The sequence below is a fragment of the Polyodon spathula genome, chromosome 22 (assembly GCF_017654505.1).
Source record: "Polyodon spathula isolate WHYD16114869_AA chromosome 22, ASM1765450v1, whole genome shotgun sequence".
Lineage (NCBI taxonomy): Eukaryota > Metazoa > Chordata > Actinopteri > Acipenseriformes > Polyodontidae > Polyodon > Polyodon spathula.
In genome coordinates this window covers 13,587,654-13,606,419 of record NC_054555.1, presented here as the reverse complement: position 1 = coordinate 13,606,419, position 18,766 = coordinate 13,587,654, and the positions used below count along the sequence as shown (strand labels likewise).

General features: G+C 37.5%; 3 protein-coding genes across 3 annotated transcripts; all 3 read right to left on the bottom strand.

Moving 5' to 3' along the window:
* Positions 1–1,407: 1,407 nt before the first annotated feature.
* On the bottom strand, positions 1,408–4,377 carry LOC121297599 (protein Wnt-8-like). Its single transcript, XM_041224033.1, has 6 exons — positions 4,307–4,377; positions 4,154–4,187; positions 3,842–3,980; positions 2,895–3,020; positions 2,573–2,715; positions 1,408–1,974 (listed from the first exon to the last, which is right to left on the bottom strand). The coding sequence occupies exons 1-6, from the start codon at positions 4,375–4,377 to the stop codon at positions 1,408–1,410; spliced, it is 1,080 nt and encodes a 359-aa protein (XP_041079967.1).
* Positions 4,378–7,229: 2,852 nt separating this feature from the next.
* On the bottom strand, positions 7,230–9,414 carry LOC121297531 (protein Wnt-8a-like). Its single transcript, XM_041223883.1, has 6 exons — positions 9,344–9,414; positions 9,195–9,228; positions 8,434–8,572; positions 8,224–8,349; positions 7,890–8,032; positions 7,230–7,778 (listed from the first exon to the last, which is right to left on the bottom strand). The coding sequence occupies exons 1-6, from the start codon at positions 9,412–9,414 to the stop codon at positions 7,230–7,232; spliced, it is 1,062 nt and encodes a 353-aa protein (XP_041079817.1).
* A 2,677-nt stretch (positions 9,415–12,091) lies between these two features.
* LOC121297602 (protein Wnt-8-like) lies at positions 12,092–14,487 on the bottom strand. Its single transcript, XM_041224039.1, has 6 exons — positions 14,417–14,487; positions 14,205–14,238; positions 13,889–14,027; positions 13,562–13,687; positions 12,958–13,100; positions 12,092–12,658 (listed from the first exon to the last, which is right to left on the bottom strand). Exons 1-6 carry the CDS (start codon positions 14,485–14,487, stop codon positions 12,092–12,094), a joined length of 1,080 nt encoding a protein of 359 aa, XP_041079973.1.
* Positions 14,488–18,766: the final 4,279 nt, after the last annotated feature.

The following is an 18,766-nucleotide window of genomic DNA, read 5'->3' as shown; positions in this document are numbered from 1 at the left end:
ATGTCTGTTATTTGATGGTACTGTGCCTCATTCATCTGTTATCCCTCATCTCTTTTGTGTTCTTATTAGTGTGGTATGCATGAATCAGTGGAAATACCTCTTCAAATAGTGTTATTTTTCATTAGAAACCTCAGAACCACTGGTCTGGAAGACAATTCACTGCTAGCTGACCATTCAGTTACATGCAGATAGAATGTGTAGTTTTAACAAAGCAAAACAACTACATTCAAGTTACAACAAGTGTACACCAACAGATCACAGAATACATTCACACGCTGCTGTTACAAATTTATATAGCAAAGTCTAACTCAAGTAATCCCACATTCTTTAGTCAGTTCTGACAGCCCTCTAGCTTGACCTCTGTTTTATCAGAATTCAACTTTAGAACGTTCTGAGACATCCAACAAAGTGCCAGCAAGGAAATCAGTTAATAACACCCCAGCAGAAACATTTCCTGGCTTTAAAGACATAGCTGAGTATCACCAGTTTAACAATGGAAGTTCACTCCATGTCTATGGATAATGTCACCTAAAGTTAACACATATAACGAAAATAACAAAGGACCTAAAATGGAGCCCTGTGGAACACTGCAGACAACTTTAGACAATGCTGGTCTCAGGTCCCCAATAGAGATGAACTGAAACCTATTGGAAAGATAAGACCTGAACCAAGACAGGTCACCTCCTGACAACAGTGTTGTATATAATGCACATGATTTTAATATGATGCAACATGGCATTACGTCATTATAGAGTACCACATTGTGTCTGTGTGTGAGCAGTAATCTACTACTATTTGAAACAATGTCATACAAGTAGAATTCTATGATGTAGTTCTTGATGTTGTAATGCTGGGTATTGTAGTGCACACCAATAACGCCCATTGCGTTACACTTTTGTAGTTGGACGTAATGCATTGCAATAAAACTTCCTGCAGAACTCCTAGGGCGTTGTAAAATTTAAGATTCAGTTGACTTCCTTTGGTACAGGTTATGCAGAACGTTTACTGTGTAGATCCATTCAAGTTAAATGGAGATGTTAAAAAAGCAGCCCCATGCAAGGACGAATATGCAAACATCTCATGTTATGCTGTTATTCACAGTTACTTGTTTGGGCATACGATTAACAGTGAAGGAGCAGCAGGTTACCAGTTTAACATGCCATACATGGACACAGCCATTGACACGTTTCATTGATCCAGGTTCAAAGCCGGACACCCTTAGAATAATGAAACAATATCTTAGTGAACATACACACTTCAAACATCTTAGCGAACATACACACTTCAAACATCTTAGCAAACATACACAATATGCCAGTAAGTACCATGAACTATAAATACATCACATTGAAATTACTATTATTATTAAGTACATATTATATAAATGCTTGTGTTGCACTTTGTTTATTATCTCCTGTGGTTATGTTTTTTGCGTCTGGTGTTGTTAACTTGGGCATTATTTCTGTTATTCACAGTGCAGAAGCGTTTGGTGACAACCTGCTTGCACTGCTCGCATTTCACAGTGCAGCACCAACGGAATTTGCAGTTGCAGCTGCTGATGATTTCAGTTCTTCTCTCTTCCACTTTATGTCCACATTCATGGCAGAGCCTCCTGCAGCTTCGTCTTTCCCACTGGGATAAATTCCTGGCACTTTGTAGACACTCCCTGCCCTCAGTGCCGTGTAGCCCGAGGCTCACATTCTTCACGCAGTAATCTGGGGATTCCTCAAAATAGATGAGTTCTGTCCGCGCTATGGTGCTGAAAGCTTCAGCGATGGCCCCTCTGTTGTCGGCACTGTTCCCTGTGCGCATTCTTCTCTTGTCCATTTCCAGTTTCTGAGCATGATCGTGCTTTAATTTCAGGTAGTTCCCGATTTCTCTGAACTCGGACAGCTGGAGCCAGCAGGTTTGAATGCTGCAGCTCCCAGACATTCCGTGGCACTTACAAGATCTCTTCATTGTCGCTTTTACAGCCTGAAACCGACAAGGAAATGTCTTTTAATAAATCTTATAGTTTTATTATAATTATTTGTTTATTTAGCAGACGCATTGTCCAAGGCGACTTACGGAGACTAGGGTGTGTGAACTGTGCATCAGCTGCAGAGTCACTTACAATAATGTCTCACCAGAAAGACGTACGGTTAAGTGACTTGCTTAGGGTCACACAATGAGTCAGTGAGTGAGCCGGGAATTGACCAGGGGAACTCATGGTTACAAGCCCTTTTTTTAACCGCTGGACCACACAGCCTCCTTATTGGTTGAGAGTAAGCAGTTAATTTGGCTGACATATACGGTAGAAGTTGACCAATTAAAAACATGAGAGTAATGTTTCCTTGTAGTTTTTATACGATCAAATAGATATTCTTATTATTAAAATATTCATATATGTGCAGTACTTGTTTACTATATTTCAGATATATCCTATGATTAACTGGAAAACTTGAGGCAGAGTTTTGACCTACTATTTCGCTGGTCACTCATACATTACAAATATTTGAAGTGTAAGTTCAGAGGAAACAAATCGCTCTGTGAACAGAGCTTCTGTATTCAACAGTGATGAACAAAAGGTTACCATTCTGCCAGCTTCCTTGTTGTGTAAGTTCATAGCAGCTCTTACATCTTGACCTGTCTCCAAAGCATCTACAAATTCTTTTGAAATGTGTTCTCCAAACTTTACGTTATTACTGCAGCCTCCCCAAATCCAGCCTCGACCTCCTAAAACAAAAACAAAGCAACAGCATTCATATCAGTTTTGTAAATAAGTTGCACCCGAAATAGAATTATTATACAGAGCGATGACACATTCACATTGTCGAGTCCATGGTTTACGGATTACCCTTACTTAGTGTGTTTAAACTGGGCAGGCGGATCGGAAAGATAATGTATGGACTTACCGATGTGTCCATTTCTTGAATCATCACAGCCACAGTTATCCAAGCCCCCCATACTGCAGTTTCTAGTTAAAGTGTACATCACACCAGCTGAACTGATGGCGTGGACGAAGGAGGTTTCTCTTGTAGCTGGAATTCAAAAGAGGACGCAATCAGATGCACTCCTGATAAGGTTCATATGCTACGATTTATATTGTCATAGTGTTTAAGGAGAAGAGTGGGGGTGACATTGTTTAAGCGCGTAACAATGTTGGTTTCTCTGATTTACATTTTCACTGCTCTTATGGAAGCCCTGCGCTGTGAATAGCGTTTGTTTGGGGGGTTCTTTTACTGCAGTACGCTGCCCTGGCGTAGAGGGACAATGAATCAGAACTGTTTTCATCTAAACAAACCTTATCCAAAATAGAGATCAGTGAAAAGGTTAACGGTGGCTTATATCCGCCATGTTTTTTGCTAATTAAAAGAACCATCAATGCAAACAATGAATACAACTACAGCAACGGTATTACAACTAGTAAAGTAACAACAACAACAACTATTATTATTATTATTATTATTATTATTATTATTATTATTATTAATAATGATAATAATAATAATCATCATTATCATCATCCTTCAAACTACGCACAGAAAGCAGCTGCAGGACTTTCAGAATGACTTTTGGAGTACATTGTGCATCTAGTTGTATGAAATAGTTTAGTTCAAGCGCTCTAATCTAAAGAGAGATAACAAAGTGCGTTGCAGAAATGAAAACGAGGCGTACACCTAGACAATGTACAGATACACATATTCAAATCGGTTTAACAGCTAAAGAAATATAGGGCAATTTAAACGCATTAACACTAGTCCCCAAAAAACAGTGGATCAATTGATAACACCTACGAAAATATACCCACTAATTCTGTAATGTACACTACAAAATCGGTCAAGGAAGAGAAAATCTTTACCGCTTCTTAGTCCGTTGTGAGTGGACAGCTGGAGCGCACTTTCCGGACAGTTCCACCGATCCCAAGCAAACTGGTGTTTACATTCTGCAATGCCACTCTGCGCACCCACCTGCACACTGCTGGAGTAGGTCAGGAAAGCCTGGAAGGACACACGAACGGAGCCACACGTTTAATACTAAAGCATACATGTATAAGCAGTCAAGTTAAAAAAAAAAACATCTAATACAGTGACCTGCATGAAATACACACATTTGGGTTGAAATGTCATTGTGTTTCTTAAATGTCATCAATAATTAAGAACATACGATATACCTTGGGTCCAGTCATAAGGAAGTTGTTCACAGACCTAAACACAAGAAAAGAAACAGAAAAGGACTATTATTAACAGTGTCTGCAAACACAACCCGCGTTTTAGTAGCTCTTTTAATTTTGAAGATGAATTGTTAATCCCACTGAAATGCATACCATGCCGCTACTGAGAAGATCCTACAGTGAACGCAGAGCACCACTGAAGTGAGAAGTTGGAAGGGGACCATGGTTACAAATCCTTCTGTTTTCACGTGATCCTGTAATCCCTGGGGTTAATCAGAACCACACACTAACGCAAGAGGAGTATGACTGTGAGAGGGCTTTCTCGGGAATGTCTGTGATCGACATTTGAGATGAGTGAATACCTTCCTTTCCCCTAGGAAACGACGGGTGCAAGAGCAGTGGGTGACGGAGAGAAAGCAAAGGAAACGCCTGCTGCACTTCAAAGCACATTCACCGCTTAGAGGTATCTTAACAACTATCACGACGCTAAAAACACAAAAATCATAATCGATATGTTTAATTATATTAAATTTAACCACCCGCTGTGCGTGTACTGTCGCTCGCTAAGCGCCCTATTCTGACTTGGTTTACGCGCTGGTAGGAGGGTTTATAAAAACTAAGTCAGAATAGGGCCCTAAGTGTTTACTGAACAGCCTTTATCTGCCCTATATCCTGTCCGTTGTATCTTAATTCAGTTTAAATATATCAATGAATGAAACCTACACTAATGGCGCTTTCATAGACCTATATATCCCTATCTATGAGGGATAGGGGGTCAAGAAGAGCTACTTGTAGTGACCCCTGGGCAAAGTCTCTGACGGAAAAAAGCTCATCAAATCGAACTTACCATGCAATGCTTAAGCAAAGCAATGTTGGGCTTGGTTAGTACTTGAAGGGGAGACCACCTGGGAATACCGAGTGCTGTAGGCTACATGTTAAGCTCATACGAATATATATATATATATATATATATATATATATATATATATATATATATATATATATGAGGGATACAGTAGGGGTGTATGCGCATAATGCATGATCGATTTGAATACTTAATTACATTTAATGAGTTCAATTTTGCTTAATCCTCATGTTTTTTTTTTTCAACTAACTTTTAGATAAGCTATGGAAACAATGATATTTAAGCAATATAACATTTGTCAGTGTACATACTAGTCTCAGTCTTAGTTTCTCAATGAGTCTACTTTAACAGTGTTAATACAACACCTCTAATAATAGGGTGTTAATTTCAGAGCTCCAACACACATCATAATGTTTATTGCTAGTTCCGAATGTAGCCTAATGGATATCATATGTACACTCCATTGTGCAATACGCATCTTGAATTAGTAACGCAGTGTGAAAACACTACAAGTAATGTGCAAACTAATCAGCGGTAATCAAAATACGAATATACAATATTGGATTTATGTTTGTACGGTTATATTTGTCTTCTACACTGTAGAATTACACATCAACTATTTAAGATTACAGCATACATTGTATGGTAAAGATTCGAAGCACACTTTATTATTTATATATTTCACACGGCAATGTTTATTTTGATAACTGTTTTGTGCGTCTAAAGTATATTCACAAGCAATTCAAACAAACATGTGCAGGGTCGGTTACACATTATTTTATACGGGGTCTATCTTTTTTAATTATTGTTTTTAAAGACAAGTTCAGTAATGGGAAATATATCATTTTAACGCGAATAGGTTTTAACTGGACACCGTTTAGTTTGGTGAAGGTACTCGGTTAACAAAGTCCATTATTGTTATTTAACGAGGACCAGACGGCAAAGAGAACGGGTCATCTCGGGACTGGATGTTTCCACTAGTCTTCTAGAGACCTGCGTTCATAATAACAAAAGGGTAAAATAAACGTATGCATTTGAAATATTTTATTTATAAACCGGATAAACTTCCCATGTTCTTTTCAGGATAAGAGAGCTTGGAGTCAAATACACTGTCAACCAAATGTTTAGGAATTAAAAATAAATCAGCAAAGCAATATTTGAATCAAATTTTATATTTTTTGCTGTATTTTTTGTGATGCTCATTTTGTTAACCTGCGTGTAAAGTGTTTTTTAATAATAAAAACCAATAGATGTTTAAAGTCCGACTGTGATTCGTGTATCCTCTTTGAGGATTCATATAGATCCAGGGATTTACTCAGGTGAACTCATCTACAAGAGCTGTTTTTCAAAGCGAGCAAGCATCATTTAAAACAGGTAAGCCTTTTTGCATCTGGTTTATGTTTTGGCTCCTTTGCAATCACTGACCATGTTCTTGGGGATATTAAAGATATTAAAACTCTCATATTGTTAAAGTTGATTCTTCAAATTTACATATGTACTGTTTATTATTGTCGTTATTGCTATTATACTGTGGTGGTATGTTTGGGTGACTCTAAATGTCTTACGGCGTATTTAAAATAACTTTGACTGAGTTAGGACCAAGACAATGTGTCAGGTTTGTTAACATACGGAGTAGTATTAAACAATAACTTATAGGATACTACTGCCACTTGATAATCATTACCCATGATACTTTCCTAGGGTTGTATTCTGAGAAACAGCGGATTACATTTTTTGTAAACAATATGCGATATATGTCTGTTTTAAAATATTTAACATCAAGTATAAATTACAAAAGCTTTGCCCAAGAACAAGAACCAGGCATTCGATTTGATATTCTAACTAAAAAAACAAAACAAAACAAACAAACAAAAAACAAGCTGTAATATTATAAAACCAAGAGGTTAGCGAGATGATTTCCCTTTAACTCAACTTTGATTTTTGTGAACAAAATTGTGATGTGTAACTGAATAAAAATAATGCTAATCTGCAACAATGTGCATCAATTCATAGAAAAAAAAAGATTGTCAAACTACTCTACAATAAGTTTAGAAACATATTAACTATTTATTAACCACTTTCACAGAAAGAGGGGAAATATCCCACATAAATAAGGCGATGACAAGTATCGTGTATCAGACATTAAAACAATCAAAATATATACGTTTTGTTAAATAATTTGGAGAAAAAAAACGTGTTCCGTTTTCATCTCTAGTGGTGACGTCTGCGCTTGTTGTGCGGATTGCTTCTCTCTCTCCTCGAACAGTAATGCTTGGTGACAACCTGTGTGCACTGCTCGCAGTTCACAGTGCAGCACCACTGGAATTTGCAGTTGCAGCTGCTGATGATTTCAGTTCTTCTCTCTTCCACTTTAAGTCCACATTCGTGGCACAGCCTCCTGCAGCTTCGTTTTTCCCACTGGGACAGATTGTCGCCATTTTGTAGACACTCCCTGCCCTCGGTGCCTAAAAACCCAAGGCTGGCATTCTTCACGCAATAATCAGGAGAGTCCTCCAAATAGATGAGCTCTGTCCGCGCTGTGGTGCTGAAAGCTTCTGCGATCGCCCCTCTGTTGTCGGCGCTGTTCCCTGCGCGCATTCTTCTCTTGTCCATTTCCAGTTTCTGAGCATGGTCATGCTTCAATTTCAGGTAGTTCCCGATTTCTCTGAACTCGGAGAGCTGGAGCCAGCAGGTTTGAACGCTGCAGCTCTCGGACATCCCATGACACTTGCATATTCTCTTCATAGTCGCCTTTACAGCCTGAAACACAAAAAAAAAGGATTTAGGAATTATCCTTCAATAGTATAACCGCGTTTGAAATATGTGAATTTAGTGAATAGATTTCAGTTTTGCAAAAAAAACGATTCTTACCATTCTGCCTGCCTCGTTGTTGTGTAGGTTCACAGCGGCTCTCGAATCTTGCCCAGTTTCCAACGCATCTACGTATTGCTTAGAAATTCGTTCTCCAAAGTCCACGTTATCGCTGCAGCCTCCCCAAATCCAGCCTCTACCGCCTAAACATACAGAAGGAAAGTTTTATATATTGCTCTTTTTGTTCTACTTAAATCATTTTTCTTACATTATCATTTAAAAAAAAAAAAGTTTTATAGTGATGTGTCCTAGTAACAAAGTTGGAGTGACATTTGAGGACATTGAACTACTTACAGAAGGCAGGCTATATGATATAATTTGCATCGCAACTTACCGATTTTCCCATTTCTTGAATCATCACAGCCACAGTTATCCAAATCCCCCATACTGCAGTTTCTAGTTAAAGTGTACATCACACCAGCGGAACTGATGGCGTGGACGAAGGAGGTTTCTCTTGTAGCTGGAATTTAAAAGAAAATCCAATCAGATTCCAGCTATAAGGTATATCGTACAAGACATTTACACGTGAAAACAGAACCCTTACCACTTCTTAGTCCGTTGTGAGTGGACAGCTGGAGCGCACTTTCCGGACAGTTCCACCGATCCCAAGCAAACTGGTGTTTACATTCCGCAATGCCACTCTGCGCACCCAACTGCACACTGCTGGAGTAGGCCAAGAAAGCCTGGAAGGACACGTGAACGGAGCCACACGTTTAATATTAAAGCGTCTTTCTTATTAATGACGTACATGCATAACAAGTAAAAGAAACGTACACCTAATGCAGTAACCTGCGTGAAAAACTTTTACACACTGTGTTTAAACAGTTAGATTAAAATGTCACAGTGTTTCTTAAATATAAGTCAATAAGAACACAAGATATACTTTGAGCGCCACTCTGCGCACCCACCTGCACACTACTGGTCATAAGCACGCCTGGAAGGACTCATGAATGGAACGACACATAAGATATCTGCATGATTACGCACAGTCTTTGTTATGCAGAAAGTTGACAGTTTGCATGGCATGTATATGTTTTACACCGAAATATCTGTTAATATCTGCACAATACACAAACCCGTGTTTCTGGCAAAGGGTATGACGTAGTCAACAGTGGCATATTTATTTTCACAATACTAAAGTTGCACCAAAAAGCGTCTAAGGACGTGTTTTAGTTGTACAGTATACTCATTCCCTTTGTGGCGGATCTGTGTTGCAATGCTTGGGGTTTACATCGCGCAATACTAATGCTAGCCTTGTATGGATGCATAGCAATAACAAAAAAGAGAAAGAAAAAAACGTTTTACCTTTGGTCCAGTCATAAGGAAGTTGTTTACTGACCTGAAGAAGGAGAAACAGTGTTAAAAACAACATAATACACATTTTCCAAACACTCCATACGGGTTTGGTTTCGTGTAAAGAATCTTGTAAATGTACTGCTTGAGCAGGCTCTTACCAGGCTGATGCTGAGAAGACGTTGCAGTAAGCACAGAGGACCAGTGGAGTGAAAAGTTGCAAAGAAACCATGGCAGCAAATCGTTCTGTTCTTCCTTTATCCCTTAATCCCTGGGCAGATTAGAATCAAATACTAAGAGAGAGAAGAGAAAAATGTGAGTGTGAGAAGGCTTTTCGGATATTTATATGATTCACATAGTGACAGAAAGCCTCTCCTTTTGTTGTAAAATGGCCAGAGCGAGATCATTGGTTGACGGGCGGCGAGTTTAGCAACGGGAACGCCTAATACACTTCAAAGCACTCCCGCCACTTAACAGTTCCAAGCGGGGTTATGTTTTACGTACAACAATTGACGCATTAATAACAATTGATAAATTTAATTACATTAAGTTAATTTGTCGGAGTATCACAGATCATGTAAAAAATGGGTGACGTATTTGTCATGCATTGTTTACAGTTATCTTTACACAATTAAAAACAACTAACGCTGAATAAAATCTACACTTCATTGTGACAATTAGTTGTTTTTATGTCTTTGAATCGCTTTTTCTGTGAGGGATAATCTAGGATTGTATGTATGTAATATGGTTTAACCCTTTGTAATTTGGTTTTCATTCTATGATAACAGTTCTATGTTCCCTAAAATACTATTGCAATCTAGGTTATTCACGTAAATATATAATATATATATATATATATATATATATATATATATATATATATATATATATATATATATATACCTTGATGATGTAGAAAAACAAACCAAAAAATCGAAGGGATAGAGTGGGATAATTTTATAGAAAAGATTGGATAAGCTTATATTTAGCTTTTAAAATAAGCGTACACATGTGGTTTGTTTTAAAATTAAAACCATTAAATAAATAAATACAACTTCATTTTGCAACTACAACCTTCGAATATGCAACTTGAAAAACATGGTTTTCAGAAAGACTCCAATACATGTTCACTTTGCTACCACTTCACCCTTTTAAAATACACAAACGCATTGCTTTGCCAACCCACTTCGATTCTCACATACGTATCCAAACGCCACAAACCTGAAGAGTCTTATCTGAGTATTATCTGGTGGCTGGAGGCAATTTTTTCTTATTTACAAATATTTATTCTGCAGTCAGAGCGCTTTATAAAGTCATGAACAAACCAAGAGAGACCGTATGTACAATACACTCCCGTTACAACTAATTATAAAAGTGCATTAAAAAATGTTTTCATTAAAATAATCTATTGTTTCAAGCTGCCTAATGCCAACCGTAACAGAGTTCCACAAACTAGGAGCACAACAGCAAAAGCGCTGGAATATACGGAGTTAGCAATTCTTGGAGGGATCTTATAAAGCATTAAAGAAACTTTAAAATCAATTTGTTAAAGCAATGGTAACTAATGTAAACACCTGATCTGGGTTTATTTGCAACCAGTTTATAGGCCTCTGTGATTGGATCTCAGTCAGACACTTTGTAAGTGTATATATTGTCCTATCCGCATGCGCTGGACTGATGCATACATGTGTTTATAACCAAAAAACGGCTTAGTTCATTGGATTATTAAAAGGTATTGTGCACAATTTGTGCTCCCATTTGAAATGCGCGCAGTGTTGATATAGGCTGCATGGTTATATTGACACACGTATTCTTTTTATAGGCTTATCTGTATATACACTGCAGTTAACAATATATGCAGAAGCAATTGGGGAACTATTCACTGACCAAAGCGCCATCGCGCAAAAGAATGGTTCAAGCATTATGTTCACCCGCACCAAAAGCTCTTGACTTCAATTGAGCGTGGGATATTTGTGGAGGTGTGCTGTACAGTCTTGCGTGCAATAAGAGAACGAGCGCACGCCTTGCAGTTGAAGAGGAGTGTTTCCGGAAATCACCTGCAACGGGCCCTATTCCCAGAGCTCTAACTCAAGGGTTATTTAAAGAATCATATATATATATATATATATATATATATATATATATATATATATATATATATATATATATATATAACGAATGGATATCCATGTACTTTTTAAAAATTTTTTTCAATATTTCAAATAAAGTTTGAAGTAAATAGTTAAACAAAAAAAACATTCTTGTGTAAAAATTTATAATTCTTAATCAGCGGGGGGGGGGGGGGGGGGTTGAAAATATGAGTAAAACCAAAGTCATAATATTGTCGTTTTTGTTTTCGTTTTATGAAAAATCTTTAGAAATATACTTGAAGCCCAATGTTTTTTTTGTAGTGACGTCATCACTGGTAGAAAAGTCAAACGAGAAAATTTGAATTTTAGAACTTAAAATCTCCCGAATGCTACTTGACACTGTTAAAGTCAACGAAAGCTTTCGACAGAATTACCCCCCCCCGGCCCCCGCCCTCGCCCCCAAACATTGTATTCTGGCATTGTGGAACTATGTGAATTTCGTGAAGATACTTTAACATGAAGAAAACTGTGGTCGTGCAAATACTAAAATCCACAACAACAACAAAAACTCCATCAACTACGTGAAATTTACAATTGCCAAACTAAAAGTGCGCTGAAATAATTTGATTGGAAAACACCTACAATCAGTGTCAAAATCTTACAATCAGTGTCAAAATCTTACCGCTTTCACAGAAAGAGAATAGATAACGGATAGGACATCACAAACCATCTGTCGATAGCATTAATTATAAATAACCCCTTACAAGAATATTAAGTACGTTTTATATGTATAGTATTAAAATGTTCGTGACTCGTTTCTCATCTCCTGTGGTTACGGTTTCTGCGTTTAGTATTGTTAAACTGGGCGCTACTTCTCTCTTTCCTCGAGCAAAAGTGTTTGGTGACAACCTGCTTGCACTGCTCGCATTTCACAGTGCAGCACCAATGGAATTTGCAGTTGCAGCTGCTGATGATTTCAGTTCTTCTCTCTTCCACTTTATGTCCACATTCATGGCAGAGCCTCCTGCAGCTTCGTCTTTCCCACTGGGATAAATTCCTGGCACTTTGTAGACACTCCCTACCCTCAGTGCCGTGAAGTCCGAGGCTGACATTCTTCACGCAGTAATCCGGAGATTCCTCAAAATAGATGAGCTCTGTCCGCGCTATGGTGCTGAAAGCTTCAGCGATAGCCCCTCTGTTGTCGGCGCTGTTCCCTGCGCGCATTCTTCTCTTGTCCAGTTCCAGTTTCTGAGCCTGATCGTGCTTTAATTTCAGGTAGTTCCCGATTTCTCTGAACTCAGACAGTTGGAGCCAGCAGGTTTGAATGCTACAGCTCCCAGACACTCCGTGACACTTACAAGATCTCTTCATTGTCGCTTTTACAGCCTGAAACCGACAAGGAAATTGATACGATCAAGTTACAATTTTTATTTCTTCTTCTCAAACTAGTCTCAGGATTCCTGTTGTTAAATGTTACATTGTAAAAATATTGTTACCATAAAATACACATCTGTTAACCAGTTTGAATCTGGAGATATTAAACATTTTGGTGGGAAACAGTTTTGCACAATGAGGCTATGATAGGTATCTGAAGAGCCCCGTTAGACCCTCTTACCCGTGGTAATAATATTGTTAAAGTTAGAACAATCCTATTCAGGGTTTATGTTTTGGAAAACGATTCTTACCATTCTGCCTGCCTCGTTGTTGTGTAGGTTCACGGCGGCTCTCGAATCTTGCCCAGTTTCCAAATCATCCACGTATTGTTTGGAAATTCGTTCTCCAAACTCTACATTGTCGCTGCAGCCTCCCCAAATCCAGCCTCTACCGCCTAAGCACACAAAAAGCACAAAACACATTTAGAATATTTAATTCTTACCCCCCCCCCCCCAAATAATTGTCCTTTTACCACTATCCTCGCAAAAGATCTATGCCTACAAGTTTGCATGTATTATACTAGTTTAGAGCCGTTTGCATAGTATAAATAGAGCATATAATATCGATTTATACAGTGCAGTATTATGCATTCACTACAGTGGTAATGGCTTGTGAATATAGCTATTTAACAATGTGTATTAACTTTATTGAAACAATTGGAAATCGATTTCTATGATGGCTTATGCATCTGTTTAATTCTTGTGAGTTTTATACGTTATTTATTTATTTATTTATTACCGTTATAAAAATGTGGCCTTTGTGCTTGCTTTAAAATACATGTTTGAAACTGCAAAATGTTTACAGCTTACACCAATTTGGCGAATGAATAATCATTTAAAAAAATATACAACTTACCGAGTTTTCCATTTCTTGAATCATCACAGCCACAGTTTTCAAAATCCCCCATACTGCAGTTTCTAGTTAAAGTGTACATCACACCAGCGGAACTGATGGCGTGGACGAAGGAGGTTTCTCTTGTAGCTGGAGTTGAAAAGACAATGCATTTAGACCACAGAATTGAAAATAGCACATTTTACGTGTATTAACATGAATGAGAAACAGCTTTAATGTGTTATCTTAACACATCCATACTACATACCGTGGGTTACACAATTTAAAAAAGATACATCTATATGTACTGCATGTAAAATGTCATGCAGATGATGAAAACAGAACCCTTACCGCTTCTTAGTCCGTTGTGAGTGGACAGCTGGAGAGCACTTTCCGGACAGTTCCACCGATCCCAAGCAAACTGGTGTTTACATTCCGCAATGCCACTCTGCGCACCCACCTGCACACTGCTGGAGTAGGCCAGGAAAGCCTTGAAGGACACACGAACGGAGCCACACATTAAATACATAAGCACCGTTCTTGTCGTGCTGAAAGCTAATACGAATTAATGCCGCGATATACTTTTTCATGCAACATTGACGTGCAGGTGTTAAGGATTTCGATAAGCAAATGTAACTCATTAATCTGATATTAAAAAGGTGTTTACCTTTGGTCCCGTCATCAGGAAATTGTTTACTGACCTGAAAAGAAGACAGAAAGAAAATATTGTTATTATTAATGTCTCTATCTACATATCTATTTATCTATCTATATATCTATCTATTTCGATAGATAGATAGATAGATAGATAGATAGATAGATAGATAGATAGATAGATAGATAGATGAAATGTGTATTGAATGATTAAAGCCACCCTACCATGCTGTTACTGAGACGGCGTTGTAGCCAAGGCATAGGACCATTGCAGTGAGAAGTTGGATGGTAACCATGGTTCCAAAGCCTTCTGTTCTTTCCTAATCCCTTTAGCCTTGGACAGATCAGTGCCGAAATACTGAGAAAGAGAAGAGCAGTGTGACGGTGAGAATCCTCTTAGATATTTATACTAGCCACATTTGGGGTGACGGAAAACTTTTCGTTTTGTTGTGAAATGACTGATGCAAGACAATTGGGCGATGGTAGTGAGAACCGCAAAGGAAACGCCTAATGTTGCACTTCAAAGCGCAGTCCCGCCGCTAAACATTGAAAGGTCGTTAATGTTGTACGTACAACAGTTGACACATTAATAACAATCGATACGTTCAATGGTATTCAACCTAACTGGCTGGTACGCATGGAGTGGTGCTGAGCGGCTAACATGCAGGCTACGTGAACGATGATTTAACAGACTTACAACCGATTGGAATACTCACGGACGGATCTAACATTATTACAATAAACACAATGAAACTGAATCTGCAAAAAGGTTTAGAAATGGTCGTACCACTGTTTAGATCCTTAATTGAAAAATAATATTGTGCTAGGTGTTCAAGAGTCTGTATTCCTCGGTATTTCTGCAATTGTTTAATATAAAACAAATTAGGCTAACCATATCGTTTAGTGGTTCGATAACTTTCAAAAACGTATCAATTTTTATTTTTGTAAATATGGCTGCCACAGTAATAAACGTTTAGTGGCTCGTTATTGGTGTAGCTAATATACACAGTTATTGGGCTTCTAATGTTGCAAAGAAGGGTGTGTAAATTCGTGCATTGAGGTTTTCTCGTATTTTTGACATTGTACGTGACAAACAGCCTAATGTAAACGGGGTTTAACACGAGCGACTTTTAGAAGCTACGCAGTGTTAAAACTGCCACACATACAGCCTCATAGAGGCTTTTAGTCGTGATTTTTTGGGACCACGTTTCTTTTCTTGTCATGCATTGCTACAAGCTGATGTTATGCAGATGTTTCTCATTGTAAAATATAGGTTGTAACCTGTTAACAGTTTAGATAGGCCTACTTGTGATTTGAGCAACGAGAGATCGAGGTAGTGTTTTGAATTATAATTCGGCACTTTGACGAATGTCTCATTTTAGTAACATGAACAATACTGGATTTTTATTTATTTGTAATTAAAAAAATAAAATAAATTAAAAAAAAACCCACCTAAATTTATACCGTACCAATAAATGGGTGAAGTGATTTGAGTCTTGTACATGGAAAAACAATGTTGACTATTTATAGCCCGCAATATAGTTAACATTTGTTTACGCTATTTTATGTAGCTTTTATTGACATAAACAGTCTGGAAACATAACTATTTACATGTAATGCTGTTTACAACTATGGTTAAATTCGCCTGAAAATGAACAGGATGAACAGAGTAAAACATATTTGGATGAGGAGATGCAACAGGGCAGTACAGTATTATGTCAGGTTATGGATTATAATGCTGAGGTATTAGTTATCTATAATACCGACTCCAAAACCATTAATAGCTGAAGAAGTTTGTGCAGGGTTATAATCCTATATACGTTTCTATAATCCTATATCCACGTTTTTACTATTTAAACACATTTTATCACTTTTACTTTTAAACCAATAGACAGAAAAAAAAAAAAAAAACTATTGTGTGTGTTTATGTGGTAACCTGTAATTAAAAAGTGATATGTCGCTATGTAAAAATAAATTTGGTTTATTTAAAATCTAAAACAGTACGAATGTACATATACTATCTATCTATACTTACGATATACACTTGCAACACATCATAGCCCTTAGTTTCTTAGAAAGATAAGACTGGTGCAAATCTCTTAAAGAGAAAGACCCCGGGTTTCGTCTGGCAAAGGTGAAAAGTAGGACACTTGTAATCGGGGGATTAAAGGTGTAGAAGGGCGAGATGTTAATGAATGTAAAGCCCTCTTAATTAAGATAGATCAGCATGAAAGTTACCGATTTCATGCAGAGTTTCTAAATCATTAGGGCCACAGTATACAGATCAGAACATCAAGGAACAGAAACGAAAACATTGCATGAACCTGTGAACGGGGCAGCAACATACAAACAAGTAATACACGTATTTGTTTTATTTTATTCTTATTGCAGTAATACAATACATATTTCTGAGCAGAGTTGCGTTGTTTGAATGAGATCTCTATCAATATCCGCAACAAACTAACAATCGTTAAGTTTAAAAGTGTAAAATCTACCCAATTAAAAATAGTTACCTGAAAATCAGGAAGAACGCAGTGCCAAAACTAATTCATTATAGCAATATTAATTAATCATTAATCAACAGAATAAAGTTAGTATTTTTCTTATTTAGAAATATGAACGGCAATTTGACTCGGAAGTTTAGTTTTCATTCTGTGGAAAATATGTTTTACACATTCAAACAATATTATTTCATGTCTAACATTAGTTGACATCAGCTCTCAGACCATTAGACATTTACCTCAGGATTTCATTAAAACAAATAAATAAAAATAAATATAAACGATTAAATGAAGTTATTCGAAGAGGAACTATTATTGACAACTGCAGTAGATACCCACAGGATGAATACTGCTGTGTTAGTTTCCTTAAGCCTTTCATTTGCTGCCCGATTTCGGCAACGGTCCATAATACACACACACTCTTGTAAATATGGAGAACAATATTCAACAAGTCTGGTGTGCTAGCTTTGTAATATACTGTACTTCCCCGGCATCTTCGTAGGACAACAGGTATCTGTATTGAAAGCAACTCAAGACATTACAGTCAATCTAAGACTATTGAACATATAACTTTTCAGCACTGGAAATATCTGTGTGTGTTTTTATTATTCACTGCATGTGTAAACATTACATACACATTTTATAAGGTATACAGTAAAACCTGTCTTTACTGTCACTTGAATTACAGTCACCTGTTTTTGCTTGCCAGTAAAACAGTAAACTAGAAATGGGAGTTTGTGAACAGAAACAAAGCCCCTCCCCCCAGCATAAATTAAGGGGAGTTTCAAATTAAGTCAAATTGAAATGTGAAAAAGACTGCATTATTGACATCATTGATATATCCAGAGGTTATAAACAATGCGACAGTGGAAAGGTTACAGTACAATAATTGATTACAGCTTGCAAAGACTGACAGGAACGTTTACATTTTTCATGTACAACACCCACGATCAAAATTAATTTGAAGAATCACAGAATACAGCTGTGCACCGAGTTTGAAGGCTGTTTTTGTCCTTATCCACAGGTCAAAGGAAGCCCCTACATTTTGCCATAATACTGAAGATATGAAGCTAAATGGTGTATGAGATATTAGTTGTAGAAGGTATGCCGACGGGAGCGGGTTTTCAAACATCATGGAGATGCCTAATGACAGAGGCAATGTGAATTAGCAGCCACAAAAACGTGCAGAGTATAATATTGCAACTGGAATTACATGTGATGCCCACTAAACACAACTGACGTTACGAGGGACTTACACAGTTGGTAAACAGTCACGTTTAGTATGAATCGAAAGGGCTGTAGTTTCAAGGTACTGGATGGAGAAGATGGCCTCAAAAGTGGTAAAAAGTGTAATCAATCATTGCCAGAAGTGTTGTACCCGTCATTATTATTGATTAATTGGTTGTTTCTGGATCAAACAATAAACAATACATGAGACTTGGCATACTTCAATAAAAATACTACTACTACTACTACTACTACTGGTAATAGTTGAAATCAACCACCACAAAGTCTTGAAAAAATGATTTTTGGGAATGTTTATTGCTCGTGGCAGCAGGGGCATTATTCATATTGACATAGTGTAATTTAAAATATTAAGAAACTGAAGGACATTAGCATATTTAACCTGTAACATTCACAGTGGAAAACAATACGATTAAAACTATCACCAAAGCTCACGAAGGTCAGATCAATGTTCTCCCACAGATTCCCATCACTAATTCCTGTGCATTTGGTCCAGTGATCACATCTAGAAGTACCCATGTTTTTCCATCAGTTTCAGCCAAACATTAAATGTACCCTTACGAGAGCATCACAAGAACAACCTTTTCAATGTTTCTTATATGCCCCAATCCGGGTAAGTCTGGTTTGGATGAGAGGTGTGCCTGCAGGTTAACAGCACACTCCAACAGCAGCAGGAGAGCTAACACAAGAGAAATGTCCTCCAAAAAACCCTGTGAGCGTCACTTGAAAAACACTTGAATTCAAAGAAACACCAAACAGTTTGAGAAATATAGTCAAGATTAAACTTGAAGACACAGAATCTGTTGTTATCAGGGAAATTAAGAAGATT

Bases quoted from the DNA above. Each gene is read 5' to 3' on its own strand.
- LOC121297599 (XM_041224033.1), bottom strand. From the start codon at position 4,377: ATGGTCCCCTTCCAACTTCTCACTTCAGTGGTGCTCTGCGTTCACTGT. The intron at 4,188-4,306 runs GTATGCATTTCA...TCTTGTGTTTAG, and splicing joins ATCTTCTCAGTAGCGGCATG to GTCTGTGAACAACTTCCTTA. The intron at 3,021-3,841 runs GTAAAGATTTTC...TTTGAATTCCAG, and splicing joins TCACAACGGACTAAGAAGCG to CTACAAGAGAAACCTCCTTC.
- LOC121297531 (XM_041223883.1), bottom strand. From the start codon at position 9,414: ATGGTTTCTTTGCAACTTTTCACTCCACTGGTCCTCTGTGCTTACTGC. The intron at 8,573-9,194 runs GTAAAACGTTTT...GTGTCCTTCCAG, and splicing joins TCCTTATGACTGGACCAAAG to GCTTTCTTGGCCTACTCCAG. The intron at 8,033-8,223 runs GTAAGTTGCGAT...CTGTATGTTTAG, and splicing joins TTCAAGAAATGGGAAAATCG to GCGGTAGAGGCTGGATTTGG.
- LOC121297602 (XM_041224039.1), bottom strand. From the start codon at position 14,487: ATGGTTACCATCCAACTTCTCACTGCAATGGTCCTATGCCTTGGCTAC. The intron at 14,239-14,416 runs GTAGGGTGGCTT...TCTTCTTTTCAG, and splicing joins GCCGTCTCAGTAACAGCATG to GTCAGTAAACAATTTCCTGA. The intron at 12,659-12,957 runs GTAAGAATCGTT...TGTCGGTTTCAG, and splicing joins ACAACGAGGCAGGCAGAATG to GCTGTAAAAGCGACAATGAA.